Below are 27,051 nucleotides of genomic sequence, written 5' to 3' on the forward strand. Positions count from 1 at the left end.
ACACTCTGCCCCAAGAGTTGCAACTGTGGAGTTTTCCTTGGCACCTTTTTTTGTACCCCTGCCCCCTGTGTTTCTAATAACACCTTCACCGTGTGTTCTGTGAGTGTATATAGCCTCAACATGTTGCAGATCCTTGCCCCCTCTCTCTAAAACAAGCCCAAACCCCAGGCCACCGGTGAGTCAGCGATCCCTTTCAGTTCCAGGCCTGACCTGCAGGTTAATGGGATCTAGACACTTGGTTTAAAAAGGCCTTATAATGTCCTCCAGCTCTGTGACCTTCTTCTGCTTCTTGGACTTTGGAGGAGGTGGAGTAGGGGAGGGTAAATTGTCATTGGCTGGGGTTCTCTTCCTCCTGGAATTTGGCACTTGGAGTGCTGGGCACAGTGAATCCCAGATAACATTGTCTTTTAGCCTTCCAAGTTTGGGGCTCCATTTGCAGCCAGATGGCATAATGAATTCACTGAGACGCAGCATCTGTGGCCAAGAATGTGCTGGCTGTCAGAGCACTGTGCTTTAACTCTGTGGAGGAGCCTCACTAGCTCACTTCACACATGGACACATGACAAAGGTCAGGCTCAAGTTAGGAAGTGGGATGCTCTCCCAGGTTGGGCCGGCCCAGCCTGTTGGCACAGGGGTCATGACTGAAGGAACTTGGAGAACAATGGGAAGAGGCCGGATTTTCTGTGTAACTTGTATGGCAGGGTGTGTGTGTGTGTGTGTGTGTGTGTGTGTGTGTGTGTGTGAGAGAGAGAGAGAGAGAGAGAGAGAGAGAGAGAGAGAGAGAGAGAGAACCTATTTATTTTCAAGCCAACAGTGGATCTCTAGTTACTTCCCTGTCTTCCTGAGAATTTAATTTCCATTTTTCATCTTTCCTGGGGGAAGGAGGTCCTGAGAGTGTTAGGAGTGTTAGGAGGTCCCTGTAAAGGGAGATGCAGTCTGGAATAGTCCTTCACATCTGTACCCAGTTGGATGCTGAAGCTAGCGCCTCAGAACTTTCTCCTCCACCTGTCAGGGCCTCCCGCCACAGCTCCGGGCTCCAGGCTGGTAAGAGAGAGTTCAAATGGCTGGCTTTTTCCAAGTGGAAATGGAAATGGACATGGCAGATTTCCCCAGGAGAAGTGCTGTGGGCTCTGAGGTCAGGTGGACTGTCAGGCCTAGGACCCACCGGTTTGCCCTGAGTTTGCGTTAACAACCGACTTCCCTTTCCATGTCTCTCGTACAAAGAGGGGTGCTCGAAAGGTCTTGTGATAACAGCTGCTGCTGCATCGTCGGAGGATTCTGCTGGCCACCTGTTCTCCAGAATGGGGCAGCGTCCAGGCAGGGATGATTGAAGAGGTCCAGTCAGCTCCCTGGTGGGTTGTCCCTGGAGAGGTAGTGCTGACAGTCTTGAGGGGCCGCCCACTGCCACACTAGAGTCTGAAGTGCTGGACAGCAATGGGGAACCTCAGCAGTCTTAGTGAGAGAAATGGCCACAGAGACTCCTGGATTGTGGATAGTACCGTGTCTTTGAGGCACAGAGCTGACAACTTTGAGGCAATTGGAGGGACAAGCTTCAACATTCTAACCCAGCTCATCCCGGTGTCCCACGACAGCCCAAGACCCTTCCGAGGCCAGACCACCCAGGCCACAGACCCGTCTGAACTGCACTCCAGCTCAGCACAGTTGCTCTTATCTTTCTGTTCTTGGTTCACCCTTAAGGCTGGAAGTCAAGGCGTCCATCAGCTGCCATGGGTGGGGCGTGTGTAGATAGGCAGAATAAGATTACTGCTGGCCCAGGCTTCAGTGGGAAGGGAAGGGTGACGAGGTAGGCCCACCAGACTCTCATCCTTGCCAACCCTCGTCTGGACAGGCTCTTCCAGCTGCAGAGGCTAAGATGGCTCTCTCCCAGGGAGACAGGGAAGTGGGGGGGGGAGTCAGAGAGAGAACAAGGAGTTGAGAGAGGATCTAGAGCCTTGGTGGACGGACACTTCTCTCTGTCACTTCCTGTGGTCCTGGGCTTATCGTCCATGGAAATACCAGGTGCCAGGAGCTCAGGAGGCAGTATGGGAACCAAAGGAGCCCTCACAGGGCAGTCAGGGTCTCTGTGTGAAACATGCTCCCGAACATCTCCTGCAGAGACCATAGGAAGGAAGGGTGAGGGCAAGGGAGTGTCGGACCTGCTGGTGTTAGAGCGGCTGCAACCTAGAGGTGACTATGCACCACAGGCCAGAATGAAGCATCCTGAGGGAGATTCTGTGTGCAACTGTGCAGGGGAGAGGCAGGCTAGCACAAGACACGAGCTGGTACTGGCGATGGGAAGGAGTGTTAGTAGCATCGAATTGTGTCCCACCGGCCTGTGCTATGTAGTTTTATTACACTTTCCTCTTGGGGTGTCAGCTTCATTTTTGCCCCGTTAGGTAACACCAACGTCGAGACTAGAGAAGCTGTATCGTTTCTGTCCCACCTAGATTTTTAACTGTTAAGAAATATGCCGGAGATTCCAAGAGGACACGGGAATCAGCCTGTTAGATCTCAGGTGTCCCTCGCCATCGTCAGCACTCTGAGTGACACACTCAGAGGGGACTCAAACCGGAAAGAACGGGAAGAGAGATGCTTTTAACAGGTTCAAATCCAGATGTCTCTAAACGTAGTCACCTGCTTCCTTTTAATTCAGGGCACTGGAATGATGATAAATTTCGCAGGTCCCAAGCAGGCAGTAACATATTGCATAGCTTTTAGGGGTTTTTTTTGTTTGTTTGTTTTGATTTACTTATTTATTTATTATGTATACAGTGTTCTGCCTGCATGTGTGCCTGCATGCCAGAAGAGGGCACCAGATCTCATTACAGATGGTTGTGAGCCACTATGTGGTTGCTAGGAATTGAACTCAGGACCTCTGGAAGAGCAGCCAACGCTTTTAACCTCTGAGCCATCTCTCCAGCCCATGCTTTGAGTTAAATGCTTATCCAGTTGCAGTAATGATTCATTTATGCCCCTAAACTTCACTGAATTCTCCCAGAATGTAGTTTCCAAAGCACAGGGGCCTTTGTTCACTGCTGTCTGTCCACCTGCAACAGTGTCAGGCAAGCAGTGGGTGTTCCATGAACACCTCATGGAGTGATGGAAGACAAGTGGCCTCGTCTTCCAGTCCTGGTGTGGACAGCTGAACTAAATGTCTCTTATTTTACAGATAGTAGTAACAACAGGCCCAGTGATGTCGCACAGCTTGGCCACAGTCACAGGTTGGCACACTGGAGAGTTAAGAATAGACAGCAGTTCTCTGGGACTTGGTCCAGAGGCTCCTCATTCCACAGGATCCCTGTGTATGGGTGTGTGTGTGCGTTTATGTGTGCGTGTGTATGTGAGTGTGCAAATGTGCATGTGTGTGCATATGTGTATATGTGCATGTATGTGTATGTGTGTATATGTGTGTGTATGTGTGTGCATGTGTGTGTGAGTGTGTGGTGTGTGTGTGTGTGTGTGTTTATGTGTGCGTGTGTATGTGAGTGTGTAAATGTGCATGTGTGTGCATATGTGTATATGTGCATGTATGTGTATGTGTGTATATGTGTGTGTATGTGTGTGCATGTGTGTGTGAGTATGTGGTGTGTGTGTGTGTGTGTGCTGATGCTGAGAAGAATCGAGATCTATTATTAAAAGAAAGGGGAAACCTCGCCACCCTCGAGGTTGCTGCTCCGAACTGGAGTGGACAGGCAGCAGCAAACACCTTCTGCAGAAGCAGGTCCTTGTCCCTCTCCTCCCTCACCCTTGCCCCTCTACTCACCCGCTCTAAGTCCCAATAGCTGGGACCGTCCTCTTGGGAATCACATAAGGAGAGCTCAGTGTCTCCCGGAGCCTGAGGGAAGGGAGAGGGTGCGGGGTAAGTTCAGTACCGGAGGGAGGTGCACAGTGGCAGGAAGGATGTTTGAGAGGATCCCATGCTTCCCTCATCCCTTTCTCTGGTCCCCCCCCCCACCTGCCTCATGATACAGCACAGCCATAGGCAGATGCCCATAGGACCTCCCTTGTGGGCGTTATAGGCAGGGATGGGCACAGGCTGCCTGACTTGGAATTCCTTTCTTTTCTCTGGAATTCTGCAAAGGCAGGATAATCTGACTCCCTTTTCTGGCTTTCTTACTGCACTGTTTTAAGGCATGTGTATGCATAGTGTATGTAATTTATAACGTGTAATAGAGAATCTATGTAATATAAATTATTTATAAATATTAAAACAAGGGGGAAGAGATGGCTTGGTGGGCAAGGGCACTTATCACCAAGCCAAAGAACCCAAGTTCGATTCCCAGGGCCTACACAACTGGATATTATTGGTGTAATGACAAATAAGGATTCTCCAAGAGTCCCTGTGGACAAGGTTCATGAATCAGAATGCTTCCCTAGTCTCCCAGGACCTGCAAGTGAGGGGAGGCTGGGTCTGGCTCTCCAGCTTCTGAAGTTATAGACAGTTATTTGTATCTGCCTCTCAGATCACTCACTGAGCTAGTAAGTTAAATGCCAAGAGGCTGAGACAAAACTCAGCCTCTCCCTCCAAGCCTGAAATCTCCAAGCCAGGACACCCACCACTACTACAAAACAGTGAAGGTGGTGGCCAGCGAGACACCAGATACATGGAGCAGTTAGTAAAATTATATTTTTGTATAAGAATGTATAATCATTGCTTCACCCTAACCAGAAACAATGAAAAGCCGCGTGTGGCAGGCGATGGTTGGTGGTGCCCATTCTACAGATAAGGAAACCGTGATTCAAGAGAGTGAGGTGGCAGAATTGGTGATGGAACTGAAACCCTCTTCCTGTTCTTTCTAACATGCATTGGTCCTCCTGTTTGTGGGAGCCCTAGGATTCTTCAGGTGTGGAGACCTTACCCCTTGGAAGCTGCTTGCTGGGACTTCTCTAGTATTCGCCTGGGCAAAGAGGACTGCATCATGGATGCTGGGGAACACATGATTGCGCTGGACACACCCATCTTCGAAGACTCCTCCATGGCTGATGTCATTGTACACCTGGGCTGGAAGGAGACAGGTATGGTGAGGAAAAAGTAACGGCAGTTGTGGTTTGGAGCTGGAGGGAGGGGCTGGTGAAGAGGACACTTGGCCCTGCAATATCAGTTCTGGACAGCAGAGGGAAGCATGATCTTGAAAATACTGAGCCCTCAACCCAGTGCGGAAGGAAGCCTTTGGATTTGAGAAGTTGCCAAAGAAAGGTTACTACATCACACTCTAGAGATGGTTTCCCGGGAGTGTTCATTGAGGGTAAGAGTAATGAACATGCTCGTTATGGGGTCCTTGCAGAGTCCTGCTGGGCGGTATCTGTGCCTCTCTTTCATATATCTCTTGGGTCCTTGTGTGCTGTCTGTACTAGGCATATGTGAAAATTCAGTGAGTGTCCTTTGCTCTGAGGCATGTCCTTGGAGCTGCTTAAAGCATCCTCTGGAGACAAGTCCCTGGGAAGTTAGGGTATGTGAGTTTTCTGGGCCTCTACAGATCCATGGATCTTATTTGGAAAGGATCCTGAGTTCAACCAGCCAAACCTCCAATTTACATGGGTGAAGATGGACCCCAGACAGTAAAGTGACTTGGCTGACTTGAGTCAGGACACACACAAGTTAGTGGTGAGCAGATTATAATCCTGCCTGCTCTCAACCACATCAACATACCCCACCCCCAGGATGCTCACGAACCCTTCCCCTCTGCATCCCTTCTCCAGCTTCTGGCTCCCTAAAGGCCCACCCAGCCCCCACTTTTCTTACCATGGATGTTCACCAGGAAGATCTGGACTCCGATCTTCCCATAGGTGGAGCTTAGCTAGAGAGGTTGGGGAGGGGAGAGGAAGGGAGGAGGGGACGGAAATGGGGAGAAAAGAAAGGAAAGGAATGTTCTGAGTGGGTCTTAAGAGGGACTCACGAAACACACTCCAGAGGGGAAGCCAAACAAACAAGCAGTCCTGAGGGCCCTGGCAGCCACAGGCATGAGTGGTAGAGGGCACCCCACGTCTCTCTGGAGTGTTGGCCAAGGCCTCTCTGAGAAGTGGAGCGGAAATGGGGCTTTGCCGGTGTGGCAGACACTTAAAGTTACCATGGTCCTTTTTCAATGCTCAGGACCAAGGCTCAGTTAGGCACGTTGTGAAGTCCGGGAATCTAGGTCTAGTCTAGAGAAGCTAACAGAGCTCAACACCAGGGAGGGACCTTTGCTGTCCTTGTGACATTAGCCAGTACATTCTCAGTGCCCCTCTGACCTCCTGGGTTGCCTCCATCTGAGCCCTTCCAAGGCTTGCTGTCCAACTGACATTAACAGGGCCACTGATTAGTAATCAGATGGGCCTTTCTATTCATGGCATCTGCAAGCTGCCTGTTTGGGACACACCATTGTTATGTTTTCTTCTCTCCTGACGTGGCTGTTGAGTATAGGAAGGGGCAGCAGAATCAGGAGCCAAACTGGCCTCATTCAGAGGACCCAAGGTGGGTTCTGGGGACTGGTGACAAAGAACTCAGGATGGCCTTGGTGGATGTGTTGAGACTCAGGGAGCTTGCTCCAACACCTCATTGCCCTAAGAGTATATCCACCCTGCTTGCATCCGGGACAAGGAGTCCCTAGGGTCTGGAACCTTCCTCAATGAGTTCAAAGGAGGGCCTGGGGGTAAGAGGGCAGGAGTAGGGGCACATACCCTCCTCCCTGCCCTACGAGGCCTCACCTTGGCTAGGGCTTTGATGCCCATCAGGTCCACGAAGCTGACTCCACTCATGTCGAGGATGAGCGTGTGGAAGGGAACAAAGGGTGGGACGCTGGCTAGCGCGTCACTAGGCTCTGTGGGGGACTGAGTGGAGGAGGGTGGCTCACACGGGGCAGCTGCCGAGGTGCTTGGGCTGAAGGTGATGTAGGATATATTGGCATCTCCTGCAGGCGCTTGGTTATTGTTGGGGTCAGTAGAGGGAGCAGTCTCAAAGTCCTGCTGGAGTTCCTGCAGAGAGACCGTCTGTGGGTGGGAAGGGGACAGTCAGGGACTGTGGCGTTGAACCCCAAGCAGAGGCAGGTAACATCTCAGCTTGGTAGTGAATACAGGCTTCCCCTGAAAGTCCTTCCTGTGGGAGGCTTGCAAGCTTCTCTCTCCCAATCCAAGTGGGAAGAACCTTCCAGAGAAGCTGGAAGCCTTGGCCACTCTGCTTGAGAGGAAGCCCCTCTGGAGACAGGACTCCCTGTGCATTTGCCCATGTCTGCCCTGCCTGCTTCTCCCACCCTTGCACCCTCACACAGCCTGGGCACCTAGGAAATTCCCACTGGAGATAGGAGGCAGTGGTTGCTCCGGGAGCTGGCAGCCTCTTCCCTAGAAGAGTGCCCAGCAGTGCTGGCAGAGACTTCCGCCTGCCTCTCCATGTGCTGCAGAGCCAGGGTCAAGATCAGAAAGGGCATGGAAGTGGGCCCGGCCTCACTTCACCTTGGTTTTCATGAAGAGGGACTTCCTCTGCTGGGTGGGCATCGCTGTCCTCTTCTCCTGCTTCCGGAGATATTTCTGCTTGGCGAGTAATATTTTCTGGGGGTCCATACCTGTCTGTGGGGAGAAGGCCAACAGCAACCTTGACCTCAACCTTTGTGGGGTGGCCTGCCCTTGGCTCCTAACCTACTTCTGCCTCCCATCTTCTGGCCACTCTCTCTTCAGCCCTCTGGTTGGCGAGGGTGGAGCCTTACCTTGGTAATGACTTTTTGCCTGAAGATCTCTGAGTTGGCAAAGTAGAGAGGGGAGCAGTAAGTCACAATCTTAACCCCCTCAATTTCCTGGACCTGTGACAGGGAGACTGAGCTCAGGTCGCAGATAGGTCTTGGGGAGGGGACAGAGTGAATGAAACAGGGAGGTCCTGAGCTTGGATTACGTACCCTGTTGTAGGTCTTGGGGTTCACGTAGATGTCCGTGTCCATGACCTGGGCTAGTGTGGAGCCATTTCGACTGGAGGAAGACGGGGAGAGTGGAGGGTAAGGATGCTAGCAGCTTGGCATGATGCTGGGGCGGGGACAAGGAAAGCCAGCCAGGGCTCCTGTCCTTAGGCAGGCTCGTTTGTCAGGCTTTCTGCCCTGGGGACCTGGGCCTGCTGGTCTGCGGCTGGTCTTCAGCCAGGCATATGTTGATGTAGCCCCCAGACTGGGGCTCAGGAGACAGAAGGGAAAAGGGCACACAGGTGACAAAGTCATCACTTCCTGGCTTCTCCTACACCCAGCACCGTCCTTAGCCACACCATGACCTCCTCTGTAGCATCCTCAGCCTGTGCTAATGGCTTCTTTTGGAGGAGTCCGTCCTCTGACCTAGTGTTCTCCAGGGTAGGGTTCCATTTGAGCTGAGGTTCTCACAGATGTCAGACAGCTCAGTCTATGCCCACTGTCCTGGCTGGGCTATCTACTTCTGAGGTCTGGCAGCATGTCCCTGTGCTGGGCCCAGAAGGCAGAGGGGACAGTGTGCTATGCTGGGCCTTGGCATGAGAGTCCCCTTGTAGACTGGCCCAGCAACCTCATACTGGGCCAGGGAAGGATGAGGTTGTCACTTACAACTGGGTCTGGAAGACCACGACCAGGATGGAGAAGGCCACACCCACTGCTACGCCATAAGGCAGACTCAGGAAGAACGAGGAGAGGAAGCTGACCACCCAGACACACTGTGAAGAGAGAGAGAGATGTCAGTCTGGGGAGAAAAACTGTCCCTTTCAGGAAGTCTTTAGGGGTTAGCCAAGGCCCTAATTGGCCTGCCTAACTGAGATCTCTCCTTCTGTTCTTGCTTAATTTTTGTAACGCGTCACATGCTGGTACTTTGGTTTGCTTGCCCGTTTCTCTTACATTGAGTGTGGCTCTTGATTTTTTTTTTTCCCCAGAGCTGGGGATTGAATGCAGGGCTTCACATACTAGACAAGTACTCTACCATTGAGCTCCACCCCCACCCCAGTCCTTGGCCTAGTTTTAAAAATAGAATTCTAGCTTTCTATTTTAGTAGATGGTAGAAGTGTGCACTGAGAGACCGCATGAGCAGAGTCAGGAGAGCATGCCCTGGGCTCGGATGCACCCAGGTTCAAAGTTGGGTTCTGCATTGTGTAGTTCATAAAAAGGGAAAATGAGGTCCATTCAGCAAGAAGATTGAAAGGTCAGAGAGCCATGGGTCCTAGCCTTGCAGGGTGCTCCCAGGAAAATGTGAGCTTTCTTCCCGTCTGATAGTGATGCGTGTGTGCTTGAATGGGAACTTGGCTCTTGAACAGAAAACGTGGGGCAGGGGCCTGGTTGTGTGCACTGCCCCCAAGGGCCCTCAGGAGCCTCTGAATGGCTCTGCTGGGATGTCTATAGAGAGATGCAGAGAAGATCAAGTCACATGGCACCATAGGGCTACAAGGGACTGTGGCCATAGCGAGGAGATGGGTGCCATGTGGTAAAAGCAGATCCATGAGCTGGGAATTAGAACATTTCATTTCTTCCCATCTCTGTCACTCACTGGGAGTCCTCAGAGGGACCACACATTTCCTGACTTTAAAGATTTCCTTTCCTATGAGAGGCAGGACAGCCCAGAAGTCTGGAGCCCAGCAGGGAGTTTCCAGCCAGACCCTGGCTCTTTCTTCCTCTGTTGCCTCTGATGATTTATTTACATAACCATGCTGAGCCTCAATTTTTGTCATCTTCAACAGCATTTAATAAGTCTCATCCCTGGGCTATGGTGGGTTAGGCAGCATCAGTACACTGGACCTTTTTTTTTTTTTTTTTTTTTTTCCCCAGACAGGGTTTCTCTGTGTAGCTTTGCTTTGTGCCTTTCCTGGAACTCACTTGGTAGCCCAGGCTGGCCTCAGACTCACAGAGATCCACCTGCCTCTGCTTCCTGAGTGCTGGGATTAAAGGCATGCGCCACCACCGCCCAGCCACACTGGACCTTTATCAGTACTGCCGGGGAAGGCGCAGCTGATGTGTGAAGTCGCAGGATGTTTTACGTAGCATGGCGCTTACCCATTGCGATTCATCTAATCTTTAGAGCCAGTCTTTGATGCGCATGGAACACAACCTCATCCCACACACAGATGGGGAAGTAGAGCCCTAGAGAAGTCTCGAAGCTTGCTCAGGATCCTGATCTGCTGGTTTTATGTTCTAAGCTTTTCTCCGGAGTGATCTCCTTTGATTAGGGGAGGTGTGGGTAGTAAATTATAAAAATGATAGCTACTGTGATCTGTTGACCACAAATGTAACTCAGACTGCGTGCAGTTCCCTAATCCCGCCTTCTTCACAAGCCATCCTGAAGGTGGACGTGCCCACTTCACAGGCGCGGAAGCTGAGGCTCAGAGAGGGGAAGGCGTTTGCTATTGGCTCCAGAGCCAGGGAGTGGTTGAGTTAGGTTTGAACAAAGAATGGCTCTCCAAAGCCTGGCCTCTCAGCACCTGGGAACTAGAGAACAGCAGACGGGAAGGCCTTGCATCAGGCCAGAGCTAGGAGGGCGGAAGTGCCTGTGGGTCACTGGAGACCACCCTGCACTTACACAGTCCAGCTTGCTCTTCCTCCACAGGTAGTAGGGGTCACTGAGTTGCTTGAGGGAGTTCTTGAGGTTGACAGCTATCAGGGCTCCCAGAACAGCCTGGAGAAGCAGACCATTGCTTTGTGTCACTTGTGGTTCCCACACACACCTGCCCCTGGAGCCTGGCAGGACAAAGCTAGAGTTCCAGGACTTTCCCTAAACTCCCCCTCAATCTTGGGATTGGAAAGCATAGACTCTTGAGTCATAGAGTTCATTGTGGGCCTGCCTTTATGTTTGCCCTCTCTCTGCATCCCTGAATGGCTCACACCTTACATCCTCCTAAAAGGTTGTGTGGGTGCCCTGTGCTCTACCCTTCAGCAAAGAGACCAAGCTCCCAGAAATCCAGAGGTTGAAACCAGTTCCACACAGCCTCACTAGACAAGTCAGACTGTCAACCTCAGTCTCCCTCACCAGTATAACCGAGAAAGAAGATCTCTGTTGTTGCTTCCTAGGGTATTGACTCCAAGTGTGACAGTGGTGGCCCTCGGAAACCCATCAAATGCCATTCCCACTCTTAGGGACTGTTCTTGCTGAAGGCTGTCATTGTTCCCTGCTCTCGGTTGGGCTCTTACCTTGGGGAGAGGGTACAGATAGGACCCCAGGACCAGCATGGTGATCATCACCACCAGAGACACACACAAGCTTGCCACCTAGTCGGAGAAAGAGCTGCGAGTGAGTGGGCATGGGTGTCTCGTGGCTTGACTGTCTCCCAGCTCATCTTTTGTGGAATGAAAACTCGCTGGCTAAGGAGGGCATGCCTGTGGCACCAGAACTCTCTGGAACAATCGCTCCGTTTCCACTCCTCCCCGGGTCCCCTGAGACAAGGCTCACCTGAGACCTTCCTCCAGCCCCGTCCACGGCCAGCGTGACAGAGAGGGCACAACAAATGACGTGGATCTTGAAAAAGGAGCCGAAGAAGTTGCTGCAGCCCAGGGCGATCATCTCCTGTGGAGAGAGGGCAGGGTTGGTGGGGAGTAGGGACCAGGTGTCAGCAGTCATCTGTGTGAGGGGAGCCTGAGGCCTGGTTTGGAAGCCACTGTGAGCTGTATGACCACACTCTACCACTCAAAAGGTTAGCCTCAGGCTGGGGAGATGGCTCAGCAGGTAAACACTTGTTGCATGGGCATGAGGATCTGGGTTCAGATGCCCAGCACCCGTGTAAAAAAAAAAAGTGGACGTGTAATCCCAGTGCTGAGGAGGCAGAGGCAGGAGGAGTCCCAGAGATTACTGTCTAGGCAATATAGCCAGTCAGTGAGCTTTCTAATGTCAGTGAGAGATTCAGTCTCAAAAAAAAAAGGGGGGAGGGTTGAGATGAGATAGAGGAAGGTTTCAGATGTTAACCTTTGGCCTCCCTAAGTAGCACACACATACATGTATATGAACTTGCATATATATGTGCACACACATGGAACATGTAAACTCTCCCCTAAGACTCCCCACAGAAAGAAAGAAAGAAGGAAAGAAAGAAAGAAAGAAAGAAAAAGAGAAAAGAAAGAAAGAAAGAAGGAAGGAAGGAAGGAAAGAAGGAAAGGAAGAAAGAAAGAGAAAGGAAGAAGAAAGGAAGAAAGAAAGAAAGAAAGAAAGAAAGAAAGAAAGAAAGAAAAGAGAAAAGAAGGCTGAAAACCATAGGTCAGTCTCTCAGGCCCCTAACCTGTCTCACCTCAGCATGGAGTCCTAAGACATCTTTCTCTTCCCCTTTTGAGATACTGGGGTGTAACCCAAGGCCTCCTGCATGCTAGGCAAGGACTCTACCACTGAGTCATATCACCACTCCCACTAAGCTGTCATTAGTAGGCTTCTGTGGGCCCATAATCCTGAGCAGGAGATACCTGATTAGAATCCACATCATAGCCATGCTTGTTGGCAAGGGTCCGGCCCATAGCCAGGTTGATGACGTAGCCCACAATTGCCAGGGAGAAGGCTGTGCCCACCATGTCCTTCCACTGCGAAACCACCGGTACCACTGGAGTGGGAAACCTGCCGAGGGGCCAAAAGAGGCAGGGCCCAGGGGTGTGAGAAGGAGGGGTAGGGCACAGGGGTGTGAGAAGGAGGGGAGCTGAGACCCCACATATGCCAGGGTCTTATTTGTATGGCTTGGCCCACATGATCTCACTCACTGTAATCAGAAGGCAGGTCCTATCACTCTTGGTTTTTAAAGGAGGAAGCCAGGGCTTAAGAGAATTAACTTGTCCAGGTCAACAAGCCAGTAAATGGGAGGACTTCACTTGTTTGTGCCCTGACTCTGACTCTCTGTAACACTGGTTTTTACACCCATAGACATCTAGTGCTATGAGGCCTGGCCTCCCTCCTCCCCAGTTCCAACTCTGTGGGGCAAGCCTTGTGCCAGCCGTCCTGGATCCAACGTGGTGCCTGACACAGAACAGATGCTTACAGAATTTGGTTCATCTTAGTCTCTTCCTTTCTGCCTGGGTAAGAGGATGCACTATAGTGAAGCTGAAAGCCAGCGATGGCGGCTCAGAGAGAGATCTCTTTGACTGTGTTCAGGACAGGAAATTTATGGGGCCCGGGAGGGTAGCAGTTGAGACTCATTTCCCATAAAGTGGCCAGTATGGGCTGGTTATGTGGCTTTTCTGAGTCAGAGTCACAGAGTTTTCAATGACATTTCACCTGGAGCCTCTCATCTCCATCAGGGCCCCGGGGTCTGGTGGAGAACAGGCTGGGGTTAGCCTCCGAGTGATCCAGACTCACCCATGTTGGATCTCTCCCACGATCTGCATGTGGTATTTCTTTGGCATCTTGTAGCTCCCAGAGATGGCTGTTGCCACCACTACCTGGAAACCCCAAAGTGGAGAATGGATTTCAGCTCTTAGTTAGGGCTTAGGTCGGGGGTCTTTCCTAAATGTTTTCTCTAGGATTCTCAGGTCCCACCATCTTGCTCCCTTAGGGCAGCGTGTGTATGAGGTAGCCTGAGCAGTCACGTGATGGGCCATACAACATATTCACATATTCCTGTCCCACTGGCTGCCAGTGGAGTGGGTAGAGGGATGGGCAGGGGCACCTCTACTCACAGCCCTCCTATCCTGACCCCCAGAACCCCATCTCTAGGCAGGCAGGATCCTCACCACAATCATCTCCGTAGGGATGGGGAAGTGGATCTTGTGCATGTACCGAGCATTGAGTTCCTTCACCAGCACCAGGAAGACAGCGCTGACCAGGGCGAAGACGAGCGAGGCGATGTTGGTGTGGGGGAGGTTTGTGCAAATGTCAATGAAGGTCTAAGGGAGAGAGCATCACAGGCTCCCATCCTTTCTTCCCATACTGCCCTGCCCTGGGGTGCCTGGCCCAGGGGAGGCATGCCACTGGAGACATACAAAGGCAGAAGCCCTGGTTGTGAATGCTGTCCCATCTCCAGCTACCCTCTCCCAAAGGGCGTGTCAGGAGCGAGTGCTAAGGTGTCATGCTCTCTCACATTATTCATGTGAGTGTGTAAGTGTATGTATACCACACATGGTGCCTGTGGAGGCCAGAGAGAGTGTCAGATCTATGAGTTACAGGGGCTTGTGATCCACCTGATGTGGGAGCCGGGGACTTTAATATATTTTCTTTTTCTTGTCAAGAGTTTAAACTAAAAAAAAAGAGGGGCTTCCCAGGCAAAGGGGTTGAGACACTGCAATGGAGTCTCCTGTTCTGCAGGGATTGACCACAGAGAGTCCGAGTGAGTGCATGAGGATCCTTTTGCACAAGGAGAACCCACTGGGATCCGCTTGGCCCGATGGCCCAGCCAGCTATTGGGGTGACCAGTTCACCACCTCCCTGTGGATGTGAACTCTGCTCCCATCCTGTCCCTCCCCCAAAGGGTGTTTCTGGACTCACAAAAACGATGGAGCCTGGGCCTGTGTAGGAGGGGATGGTCAGACCAAAGATGTACTTGAGCACCGAGATCAGGATCTGCAGGCCGGCAGCTGTCATGAAGCCCCGGATGAAGGATTCAGAGAGGTAAATGGCGACAAAGCCAAACTGCATGAAGCCCAAGCCCATCTGGAAGGGAGGAAAGGGAGAGTCCACAGTGGGTCATCTGCTCCAAGTGTCCGAGGAAACATAGCCTGGCCTGGAGCCTTGTGCAGCTCAGAGACGGAGGGGACTCAGGGAAAAGAGTCCCTAGCAACCTTTCCCGGCCATTCACTGTGACCTGGGCGCCTGCCACCAAACCTTAGTTCCCTCAGCACACGGCCTGTCTGTCTCTTCACTACCTGGCTTCAGTTCCCTCCAACAAACCTGGTCCTCCCCCGGGGCCACCTGGTGCCCAACAGAGAACTCAGAGACACACCTCACCGCCTTCCCTCCCACAGATAGTTAACCACCGAGAACTGGTAATGCTTTTGGCAAAATGTTTCTCCCTCCCACCCCCATCTCCTCCTCCATGGCCACCCCTCTGTCCCTCCTGCCTGGGCTCCAGCGGAATCCCTGCCTTAGTTCCACCCACCCACCCTCTTTCTGGGGCTAATAGGACCCAAGTTGCCGCCAAGGGGCCGGAGCGCAGACTTCATGACTGACCCCCTGCCTACCTTTCTGGCTTCCTCTGACCCTCTGCCCTTGAGCCACACTAAACTCCTTGCTGTCTCCTTCCTAGTCAGGCTTCACTCAGGCCTCGGGGCTCTTGGGTTCTCTCTGCAGCCCTTACACCTGTTCTTTCGGCCACTGGTGAACTTCCATTGGTCCTTGTCTTCTCAGGTCAAATGTCCCCTCCTCTCTGAGGACTTTCCTGGGTTCCTATAACCACTTGTTCATGGCTCTACCTGTCTCTTATCTCACCACGGCACACAAATTTATCTGTGGACAAGGCCACTTCCTCTGTCCCGCTTGGAGCCACTTGTGAACTGGGCCTTTTTTTTTTTTTTTTTTTTTTTTGACTTATCTTTATAACCTCAGGGCCTAGCTCAGTTCCTGGCAGAAAACATTAGGTGAGTGATGACCGAATGATAGGTACGCTCTGAAGTGGCCGGTGTCCTTGAATTCTGCCACACTATGCCTCTTTCATTAAGACTGGAGGAACCCTTTGCACCCGTGTGGTTAGATGGTCAGCTTATGTGATGTACCGGGGCCGGGGCAGAGGAGGCTGGAGGGATGGTGGCAGAGACCGGGGTTTCCCTAAGGGGCATCTGAACGTCTCTGGGCAGACTTTAAGCTCAAGACTGCTCCACACAAGGAGTGGAGACTCTAAACTCTTTTTTGTTTGTTTGTTTTTCAAGACAGGGTTTCTCTGTAGGTTTGGAGTCTTTCCTGGAACTTGCTCTGTAGGCCAGGCTGGCCTTGAACTCACAGAGATCCCCCTGCCTCTGCCTCCCGAGTGCTGGGATTACAGGCGTGCGCCACCACCGCCTGGCGACTCTAAACTCTTTTTAAGGTCCCTTCAGTCCCTAGGGTGGGGAATAGCTTTAATACCACACGGGTGGTTTTGAGGTAGAGCTGAGGTGGCCTGCCACCTTCTGAGGTGACGTCACTGGTAGGGCTGGGGGCTGTGCTCCTCACCTGGATGACAGCAGTCAGGCAGGCAAGTGTTGCTGACACATGCAGCCTCTCTGCCTCCATGGCTGCTGTGTCCACGTAGGTCTCATTGGTGACATTGTTGAAGATCTGGAATTTCGACTCCGGGGCCAGCTGCAGACAGATGTTACCCACCAGGATGCTGATAACGGCAAAGGTACCTGTGGTGCCCCACCCAGCCAGCAAAAGTCAGAAGTTTGCAGCATGCCCATGGAAATGACCAAGGGGTCCAGCCCTGGAACACGCACCAGCCCCAGAGGGAGGGTTCCCTACACTGGTCTCTGCCAGCACATCACCGGCAGTCATATCTAAGCTGCCAAGGACACTTCCCTAGATCAGATACATCCTTGTTAACATCATCTCTTTGGACACCGACTCAGAAGAGCAAGCAGAGCCTGGACCAGAAACCAGCCCTGTGTCCGGGTTCTCTTCCTCCATCTCATTCAACACCTAGACAGCTCCAAATATCCCTGCCCTGGCCTGCTGAGAGCAGCCATGTCTCCGATCTGTTCATGGTCTGCACAGCATATGGTATATCTTGTTCGGTCACACTTGGCTCTCCTTCCTGGGAGGAAGATACAATAGGCCGTGCTGACTGAGCACACACACGGGTGCACTGATTTCTCCAAGGTCGTCAAGGACCTGGGACTGATGCAGCAACCATCCTTTCAGGTTGGATCAACATCAACTCCAGGAGAATAAAGATGGAAAAATGGAGCCTCCTTCACCATGCCCTGTGTCTTTGAGGTCCAAGTCCATCGTGCCGAGCAGGGGGTCGTGGGGGAGGAGGGGTGCTGTGGGGGTGTGGGGAGGAGACCTCACCTGGCACCATCTGGTGTATACCCCCGAGGAAGAAGTAGGTCAGGAGGGGGAAGAAGGAGGAGTAGAGGCCATTGACAGCAGGAAGGTTGGCCAACAATGCAAACGCCATGCCTACAGGAGACAAGGAGGGAGGCTGAGCTCTGAGAGCATCCTCTTCACTGGGGTCACAGACTGGTAGGGTAGAGATGGGAAAAGGAATGAGGGAGTGGCCAGCTAGGCCTGGCTGGGGGTGCTCTCACCTTGTGGCACCTGTATACAGCCCCCACTGAGTCCACCCAGCAAGTCAGGGACGATGTAGTCTTTGACCCTGTACTTGGGGAGCCAGGAGAGCACAGGTAACAACCCAAACACAGTGGCTTTGAACTTGGTGGAGGAGCACCTGGAGGAGAAGAGGGCAGGTTACAAGGGATGCTAGCATCTCTGGGAGTTGGTTCACTCAGTAGTCAATGCACATCCCCTGCCGCGGGATGCTGCAACGGGAAAGCTGTGCTTTAAACGGGAGAGCCCAGCAATACACCCCGGGCCTCGTTGCAAGCTCTCCACGTGGGAATCAACGAGGCTGGACTTCAAGCTGTTGATTTTATGGTAGCTCAGCCTCCTTTCTTTTTGAGCATCTCAAAAAGGCAACCTCAGTTGTCCCTGTGAGGTGCACTCTGCCAACCTGCTGTGGTGAGTCTAGCATGGGTGTTCACCACTGGCAAAGCAGCAGAGGGGAAAAGAGAGATGGGAGAGTCGTTCCTTGGCCAACAGGGTAAGGCGTATGTATTGATCGCCACTGTTTGTGGAACACCCTGAGATCCTTCTGTGGAAACTCATGAGTAGCAGAAACAAGGGCTTACACACCTGGGGTGACAGCCAGTGGATTGATGACTTGGGGTGGGTTTTGCTTTCCTTCTCCCAAGTGAGGGAAGTCAATGCTCCGGGTCCCTCTGGTGACTCACGGGCCTGGTCTGATTAGGCTTCCTTTCCTGCCCCACACCAATCTTTACTCTTTACTGTTGCTCAACAATGGTTTCCCTGACACTGGGGCCCCTGGATGTCACCCAAGACTGAAACCAACACAGACAATGCTTTGTATCCTGGAAAGTCTAAGCAGATTTTTTTCCCTTCCGATTAAATACTCTGCGGAACGGCATCTCCACCAGCCTGTCAGCCCAGCCTCTTCCGGGGCCTGGGGCCTGTGGTGCTTCTTGCGCCTAGGACATGGTGGTGAATGGCTTCTTGCATACCTAAAAGGCTTGTGCTAGGAGGCAATAGCCCGGCAAGAGCTCCAGCAGGTTTGCTTATGGCAGAGAAAACTGGACTCACCGGTAGGCAGCTGGCTGGGGCTACAACTCACATGCTCAGCCTCCTTGTATCTCTGCCATATGTCAGGCAAAGCAACCTGAAGTCTGCAAGGAGTGCTGGAAGGAGACGCCAGACAACTTACACAGAAGCCTCAGAGGCCAGGATGGAATTGGAGGGAGGGATTAGCTCTCTAGACACTCACTCATTCACTCATTCATTCATTCAACCAATATTCCTTGGCGCACCGCCTGCGTGCGAGGCACTGTCCAAGGCTTTTGTGCCAGTATCATGGGAACTGTTAGTTTTCTGTACCTCTTTAGAGTTCTAGTCATCCCTAACCTTCAGGAAAACATCAGATCCTCCATCCCTCCAGCACACAAACAACCTAAAAGTAAACTCCCTGAACATGCCGGGCGGTGGCGGTGGTGACGCACACCTTTAATCCCAGCATTCAGGAGGCAGAGGCAGGTGGATCTCTGTGAGTTCGAGGCCAGCCTGGTCTACAGAGTGAGTTCCAGAAAAGGTGCAAAGCTACACAGAGAAACCCTGTCTCGAAAAACAAAAACCAAACCAACCAAACAAAAAACAAAACTCCTTGAACACAAAGACTGGCTGAGCCCATCCGTCTGGGGAGCGCGGCTTCAGGGATGAGGCTCAGACACTGGGCACACAACTCTTGAGTGTCACTGGGCTGAGATGGAACCTCCCAGGAGAAGCAGGGTTGGTCTAGGACTTTTAGGAAAGACTCCAGTGGGTGATTCCCCAGCCTCAACCAGTTCCACCTGCAGCTCCACTATAGCTTCTGCTGGTGACCTCAATCCAGGTAACTGAATCAGCTGTTTCCCCAGGGCAGTGAGGGAGTGTGAGGTCTGCCAGAAGCCTGGGGAGGGGGAGGGAGGAGGAGCGGGGAGCCTGTGGCCTCGGGTTCCTGAGGTATGGATGTGGGCCACGGTGTATAGCCTCTTCCTGCGGGGCAAGGTTGCACAGCCCACCACCACAGTACAGGGACTTGAGAGTGGGAAGAACCCAAAGGCTGGTGAGGCCTCTTAGTATAGCCTAGGAATTTAGGGCCTCCTCTAGGATTTCTGTGCACCAGACAGAAGGACTATCCATGAGGGGATGAGGCACGGGGAGATGGGACCTCAGGTGCCTTTTGATACACAAGGAAGGGGCTGGGGGGCATGGAGGAGGGGCTCAGGTGCTCCCTACCACTCCATGTTGTAGCACATCCATCTAGAGGTCCTTTGAAGACCCGAGAGGCTTAAGAGGACTGAGACTTCAGGAGACACTATGTAGGGGACAGAAACACCCTACAACCCTCTGAAATGGCTAGTGGTTCCTGTTCCTCCTCTCCAACCTCCCTAAGGGTCTCAGGGTATACGAGCTTGCAGGTTCTTATATTCAGGTTTCAGAATCTCCCCTCCCCCAGGGCTTCCCTAACCCCTTGGATACTGGTCCAGGAGCCCAGACTGGAGCAGGATGGATTTTGGTAGGGAACAGAAGAAAGAGGAGTCTGGGCTCTGGGCCACGTTACCTGAAGGTGTTGCGAAGTTTCTCTCCCACCGGGTAGGTGCGGTCCTTTTTCTCAAACTCATCATCGAAGAGGGAGAGGGAGTAAGCAGCTCTGTCTACCACGTAGCGGGGCCTGGGCTGGCTCATGTCTGGGGCATTGACAAGCTTTAGGAGAAGCAGAGTATGGACAGGTGAGGGGCATCCCTTCTCAGTGCCAGCTAGGGCCTTCTTTCTCTCTCTGGTCCTCACTGCAACAGAGATTTATTCCGGTCTTCCCGCCCCCATCCAGCAAGGTGCCTCCCTTCCTCGTCAAGCTTTGCGACCAGGCTCAATTCTTTCGGTGGCCTTCCCTCTCAGGCACTGATGATACACACACTCGCCCTGGCTGTTTTGCTTGGCAGCCAGCACGTGGCTGGCACTCCACACCCGTGACAACACTGTCCCTGCTGCCGAACACCAGGCAAAGAGGAGGTGGGAGTGCAGGGCTGGTTTCCACACACGAATCCCACTCCCCTTAGGCTGGGATGGCCCCACTGACTGCTTCCTGCCCCAGGCCTCTGTTTCCCTGGCAAATGGGCTCATGTCATCCAGCCAGTTAATTTTGGAACAACTGGGAAAACAGCCTGCCTAGAGGCAGGGGGATAGCCAACGTGACCTCAGGAGGACCTTTGTTGGATAAGCCGCACCTGCCTACGACTTCACCAACAGGTTTCCCCGGGGAAGGACAATGGTGTGCTTGGGGAAGTCTGGATGGTCGGCTTCAGCTCTCTCCCACAGCTTCCTGTGCCTAGCGCTTCCTCCACCCTTGTGTACTGGTGTCTCTCTCCTCCTCACGCTTTGCGCAACCTCAGCGATGTTCCAGGAGCTGAGCTGGGCAGAGCTTGGTGCCAGGGCCCTTGGGTTCCCCGTGAGAACCTTTCCTCCGCCCTCCTCTAACTCTGACCCCTTCTCCTGTCCCTCCAGCTCAGCTGGGAGAAAGCTATGTAGAGGCCCTCAGGGGAGGAGAGAGAGATGGGGGGGGTCTGAGGAAGACATATTTGAGAGGTCCTGGGGGATCTGGGTTGACCGAAAAAGGTTTGAGATAGGGTTGGATATGGGCAACCACAGAGGGACCCACCCCGCCAGACTTTCTAGGTGAAGGCCTCAGGGAGTGGTTGGCACATGCCTTTTTGGAAAGACGACACTGGCAAGAGCCGAGGATCCAGGGACCCGAGACTGGTCCTGGCTTTGTTGGAAAGAAGGAAAGGGTCATATTGCTCCTCAGATCCTCCAAACCCTCATCAGCAACGTGAGCTTGGCTGCCCACTGCACGGGGATGTGAGCATGATGGCCGAGAAGGAATTAAGTAAAATGAAAAGGCCAGCAACGTGAGGGTCTTGGTTAAGGAAGTGCTTGAGTTGATTGGTATATCCATTGATTGGTGTATCCATTCCTTCGGTCTGGGGGCTGAGGCAGCCAAGGGCTGGACTGTTAGTGAAACCCCATGATGATACCCTCCAGAGGGTAAAAATGGGTGGATGAACCTACCTGCAGAGCCCCTGCCCAGCTACTCGCTTGGTATTTAGTACCTAACAAACGCTGCTGCTCGCTCCTTGAGAGAATCAACCTGTGGGGTTTTGGAGGAGACACCGGCAGAAGTGAGTAAGGGCCATGGTATGTGAGACATGTAGTGGGAGAAACTCAGAGTGGCCTCCAGAAAACAGCCCAAGTTTTAGATGCAGAATGACCTGTGTTCAAAGATGCAGTTTCTTCATCTGTAAGTGGGGATAATAACAGTCCCGGGCAGTTGCTGTGAGGATTGAGTGAGCTTGTGTGTGACTGATGCGCCAGTTTCCTAGGTTCCCGGTGAATGGTAAGGACACTGATTATTAAGATGGGAGGAGGCTTTCTTCCTTAATGAGAGATGATTCTCCAGCCTCCAGTCTTCATGCTTCACGGAGCAGCATGGCTTCGTTTTCCTCCCAACCTCCCTGGCGTCTGCCAGGGTCTGGCTTTCTAGCTGGTTTGCTTGACAGGCTCTTTGGGAGCCATGAGTGCCAAGTATGACTCCTCAAAGGAACCCATAGTGCCTGGCCCGGCTTTAGGGATGCTTACAGTTTGTGGAGTATGTCTCTGGCTACTGAACAGACCAAAAGAACTGGCCAAATGTTTCAAGGTGAGCTGACTGACGAAAAAGCAGAGCCACTTAGAGGAGGAATGAGAGGCGGGGAGTCTGGCTTCTGTGCTAGCCAGTAGCATGGGGGTGGGCTGAAGGATTGCCCTAGGCTATTTATTTTTAAAGGCTCTCTGTTCTGCTAGCGCATCCGTGTGGGGAGGGGGCAAGGGGGCATCCCATGCTATTATTCCAGATCCCCAGCAGCTCTTCCATTTCCTCAGGAGTCTCTCTCTCTCTCTCTCCCTCCACCCAGTCACTCCTTTCCTGCCTCTTGTCCCCATCCCCCAGCCAATCCTAGGGCCAGTTCCTTCTTGGGTTGTCCCTTTTCCTCCTGTGCCGGGCCTTTGCCCTGCCCCCACCCTCCAGGTCTGACTCGGCTCAAGTACCATTCTTCACTGCATTTTTGGCCACCAGCTCTCCTCTCCCGCTCGGCACCTCTGGCCGGCTGGAAAGTCCAGTCGTCATTTCCAGAAGGACCAAGCCCAGGCTCCTTTTTAGGCCTTGTGTTCGAGGATCCAGTTGACTGGTCCCTCTTCCCCGTGCAGGCAGGTTGTTCACCCCAAACAGGCTTGGGTCTCTCTCCAAAGTGCCTCCTCACCCTAGGTGCTCTGACTCATTGCCGTCTGTCTAGCCCTGCCTGTCCTCAAGACCTGCTCGAATTCCTCCCCCCACCCCATCCGGGAGCCTTTCCCACCACCCTGGCCTGGGGTGACTGCTCTTTCCTCTCAGGTCTCCTTCATGGCTAGTCTGGCCCTGGGTACTGTGGTGGGTTTCAGCCTGTCCAGAAAAGGAGGGAGGAAAGGGGCCGGGTTGGGGATCCTTTAGAGAGTAATGGGTGTGTGACTCAGCACGGTCTCTGCCTCTCTCTCTGGGCAAGGCTTCCCTGTAGCCTGGACTTGGGGAGTCCCCAGTGACACAGGCTACCAGAAGGAAAAGTCCCTTTGCTTTTGGTAACAGTCTGTTCCTTTCCTATACTCTTCCTCATCTATTCCAGGAGCAGGGTGTTGCAGGGGACCAGGGCTTCTCATGAGCCTGTTTATAAAAAGGAGAAGCCAGCAGCTGGTTGAAAGTCAGGACGTTTTATCTAGACTGAGGATTTGAGACCGGGCAGGTACAACTCTCTTATTTTGTGTTTGAGGGAAACTGAGTCATGGAGAATGGCCAATGTGTGTGAACTGGGCCTGGACAACTACTCAAACGCTTCTGGTGGAAGGGTCTCCAGGACCCCAGGGACAACGCTGACGTGTGCTCTCGATGACCTGTGATCAGACAAGGCTTCTGGGTCTGTTTTACCCCTGAGGACTCTGCCTGGGTTTTGCCTCCTATCCTGGCCTTAGCTTGTCTACACAATGACAGACATGCAAGTGTCGGCTCAGGGACAACCCTGGCTCCTTCCTGGCTTCAGGAAGGGAAGGCTGAGGTGGGGTGGGCATAGCAAGAATGGTCCTTTCACACCACCCCAGTCAGTCCTTCAGACCCTGGTGCTGTGGAGAAAAGCAGAGTGTGAGAAGGGAAAAGGGGTGAGCCGTCACAGTGGAGAGGACCTCAGTTTCTGGTAGATGGGACCTAGGGGTTCTCAGAGAGCTAAGAGAGCCTGAAGATGTTGGATTGGGTGGGTAAACGAACATGAACAGATGGTTTCGGGGGTTAAGAGCTCTTTTGCTCTTGCAGAAGACTGGGGTTCAATTCCCAGCACCCACATGGTGGCTCACAACCCCCAACTCCAGTTCCAGGGAATCTGACAGCCTCTTCTGCCCCTGTGGGCACCAGGCACACATGTGGTATACATGCACACATACAGGCAAAATACTCATATACGTAAATTTTAAATCCCCCAAAACAACAACAACAACAACAACAACAACAACAACAACAACAACAACAGAGCAAGACAGTGAGAGAGGTATCTGGAACGAGATGATTTGATCCCTAGTTAAACACAGTCCCGGTGGGCCAAGTGTTGTTCTGTGGCCACAGCGGTGTATTGAGCCCCACCCCCCACCACACAGTGTGTACCTCTTCTGTTTCAACAGATTGCAGGTGCCCTGTGACAGTACTGAGGGGCAGAAAGGTGAATCTCACTGTGGAGAAAGGGGGAGGGCATCCTGAAGAGCGAGGGGAGGGGGGGAGGGGAAGGGAAGGGAAAGGAAAAGAGGACATGTGGTCACATAAGCAATTTGTAAATCTGGGGCGGGGGAAGGAATAAGGTCAGCCCGAGGCTGGAGGAATCTTGAGACCTTGTACATCTGAGGACCTGGAGAAAGGGAGAAACGGACTCTGTGAGGACCCCCTCCAATGAGCTCGGACAAAAGAAAGCCCACTGGACCTCCTCCTTAGCTTGTGTCCAACTAGGTCTGTGGATCCCCTTAGGATGCTTTTATGGGGGCAGGGGTGGGGGTGGGAGGGGTGGGGTGCTCAGCATGATGCCCAAGGCAATGAATGGCAGGGTGCTTGGCCCTGGGAAGCATAGTCAGTTCTGGCCATTAGGATTATTACTGTCACTATGGAAGATTCCCTTTCTAGATCTGCCATCTCAGGCAGCTCACTCGGCCTTCCTCTTCCTCTCTGATCCTAAGCTTCAGGCACAGGCTCATACTCCCGATGGTTTTTGGCCTAATGGAGGGAGATACAAGTCTTTTCTGTAGGAGGACACTGGGGAGCAGAAAGCTGAGGGCCTGCCCATGGATTCCTGTCACGTCTGGAGGTGACCCTGTCACTATAGCCCAGAATGACTTCCTCCCTAAGCCCTGGATGGGGGGAGGGTGCCTCAGGGGAGTTGTTCCTTGACACACCTATGCCGGACACTGGAGCAGCCCTAGCTTGGCAGATTACAGGTGTCCTTATCACAGGTTCTGGGGGAGTGGAAAGGTCCCCTTGAGGTCCCCTTGCAGTCCTCATCTAGAGTAGGTATCCCAAGAAAGGGCAGTCTCTCTAAGGCTCTAAGTTGGTTGACAGGACAGAAGGTTCGGGTCCTAGCTGGAGACCATGTCCCTGCCAGGAGGAGGGAGGCTCTAGAAGCCTGTCACCTCTACGGCCTCTTGAAATACTTTTTCTTTTGTTACTGTGTTTCTTGTGCAAATCTGCAGTCCCCTTCTAGGCCCAGGCGATGTCCTCCTTGGTGACATAAGGCAAATGTTGACTCTCTGGGTTCTAGGACTGTATCCTGTGAAGGGGACTCATTGCTGTGGCACCCAAGTCCCCATTCCTTATCTCCCAGACGACTTGCCTGTCTGCTCTCCCTGTTGAGAAGGGATAAAGTGGGACTAAGTCCCAGCGGAGGGACTAAGTGAGATGCTGAACAGTGAGACCTGCACCAGGTCACGAGGTCCCCATAAGGACACGTGGGTTAGAGTCTTAGAAATCCCTAAAGAGACCAGCGAATCCAAGAATCTAGGCCAGAATTCCAGGTGGCCTTGAGGGAAGGCTGACTCCCCTGGAGGTTTATCTTTCAAGTCATGACCACATCACCCTCCCTTTAGTTCACATCCAGCTGGTCTCCATTCCTTTAACAAGCCTCCTCACGTTATTTTGTATGATTGGACACACTTTCACTAAGTATAGATTTTATGTCACTCTGTTGGAAGCCCCTGAGAACTAAGCGATAAGAGGACACCTTTGCTCCAGGATTCTGTACAGTGAGCCCCAGGTCAGAACTGACCCTGGCATGTACCAGGAAGGCTGGTATAGTGGCAGATCTAGTTCTGGTATGTGCTTGTCTTCATACTGCCCAAGCAGGCTCTGGCCAGGTTCTGAGAGCGAGTGTGTGTGTGTGTGTGTGTGTGTTGGCAGGGTGGCTGCAGGGGCTCCGGGAGAGGAGTATCTTCAATTAAAAGCACATAGGAAGAAATTCCTCTCTCAGTTTGTCCTATTTCCTGGTGAGGAAGGCTTTGCCACTCCAAGGGGCAACATCCTTACAGCTGGTCTTCTCCAGGCACTCAGCCCTAACAGACCCAAGTTCAACCAAGCAGTTGGTGCTGTGATGATAAAAGATTTGTTTGGCTTAGTTTGGGGATCCTCTGGGCTGATTTCCAGAGCAGAGGCACTGTCTAAGGACGCCTTGGGACCCCTTAGAACTATAGGGTGCGAAGTTCAGGAGCTGGGCGCTTATGGGCTTGGCTCCTCTCTTACCGCACTGACCCACACCCTTCCACGCTGCTCCACTCACGCTCCCCCTGCCTGATGGAGCCTGTCCCTCACTTGACTTCTGCTCCTTAGCTTCCTCTCTGTCCACCTCTTTCAGCTTCACAGAAGTAACAGGGACCAAATAGGAGTCCACACAGCTCATGCTCAGTACCCTGAGCTCGGGAAAGTAAGTGAGGGAAGGAGAGTGTCTAGGGACCAAAGGACAGGGACAGCCACACAGACAGATGTACCCAGAGCTTTCTGCTTCCAGGACTTGAAAAGAAGTAGAGAGAGCAGGCTACTTAAGAGACTCAGGTGGCCCAGGAAGGCCCAGGCTCCATTCTTTCCCCTGGAAGGCCTTGTTTTATCCCACTCTAGCTGAGTGTCACTGACCTGCTCCAACCCAGTGTCCATTCTGCTTACTCCTCAGCCTAGTAGCTGAGGTCTTTACAGTGGACTCTATATAGGGCAGGGCTGGAGGGCTGCTCATAGCCGCCGGTCCAGAGTGTCCTCATGACTTGTGCTCAGGTTGGCAAGCCCCCACCCTCTCATCTCTCTTTCGGAGGTCCCCCTGGGGCCTGTCCTCTTCTCTGGATAACCCCCAGCCCTTAGGGTGGGTTGGGCTGGGTGGGGCTTACCTCTGAGTGAGCAGAGCCGGCTGGGCAGGGCTGCAGGTGTGTCCGGGCAGCGGGCAGCAGCAGCAAAGAGGTGTTCCTGAGGTGTGTGAAAGGCTCTGCTCAAATAATCCAGGGAGGCGTTTATAAATAACTTCACCTCAGGGCCACAGGTGAGCCCCGGCTTCTGATTGGCTCAGAAGGGAAGTGGTTTTGAACACTACACCAGAGCTAAGCCTAAGGAGATAGGAAAAGGAGATAAGGGGGAAAAGGTCCCAAATGAACAGCCTTTTTTTGTTTTTACCCAGGGAGCAGGGTTGTTTGATGGGAGCTTGGCACTTCCTAAATCCACCCTAAAGACAATAGGTCACATTCAGCGGGGCCACTACCCCACAGACTCCCCCAAGGCAGTCAGCAGAGGAGGGGCACCAGGCAGATTCCTCTCTGAGCCTGCTGTCCTGCTACTTATGGGGCTGGGGGTCAAGCCACACAGCCTCTTGGACAATGGACGCTATTGAA

General features: G+C 52.7%; 1 protein-coding gene across 1 annotated transcript; it reads right to left on the minus strand.

Moving 5' to 3' along the window:
* Positions 1-875: 875 nt before the first annotated feature.
* Slc26a9 (solute carrier family 26 member 9) lies at positions 876-26,647 on the minus strand. Its single transcript, XM_036202784.1, has 21 exons — positions 26,557-26,647; positions 19,664-19,806; positions 17,082-17,221; positions 16,843-16,953; positions 16,006-16,181; positions 14,350-14,514; positions 13,599-13,751; positions 13,225-13,307; positions 12,345-12,492; positions 11,347-11,460; positions 11,088-11,165; positions 10,480-10,575; positions 8,526-8,632; positions 7,863-7,932; positions 7,677-7,769; positions 7,426-7,539; positions 6,685-6,966; positions 5,744-5,798; positions 4,860-5,002; positions 3,764-3,835; positions 876-2,109 (listed from the first exon to the last, which is right to left on the minus strand). The coding sequence occupies exons 2-21, from the start codon at positions 19,786-19,788 to the stop codon at positions 2,062-2,064; spliced, it is 2,373 nt and encodes a 790-aa protein (XP_036058677.1). The 5' UTR covers positions 19,789-19,806; positions 26,557-26,647; the 3' UTR covers positions 876-2,061.
* Positions 26,648-27,051: the final 404 nt, after the last annotated feature.

The sequence above is a fragment of the Onychomys torridus genome, chromosome 11 (genome assembly GCF_903995425.1).
Source record: "Onychomys torridus chromosome 11, mOncTor1.1, whole genome shotgun sequence".
NCBI classification, from domain to species: Eukaryota; Metazoa; Chordata; class Mammalia; order Rodentia; family Cricetidae; genus Onychomys; species Onychomys torridus.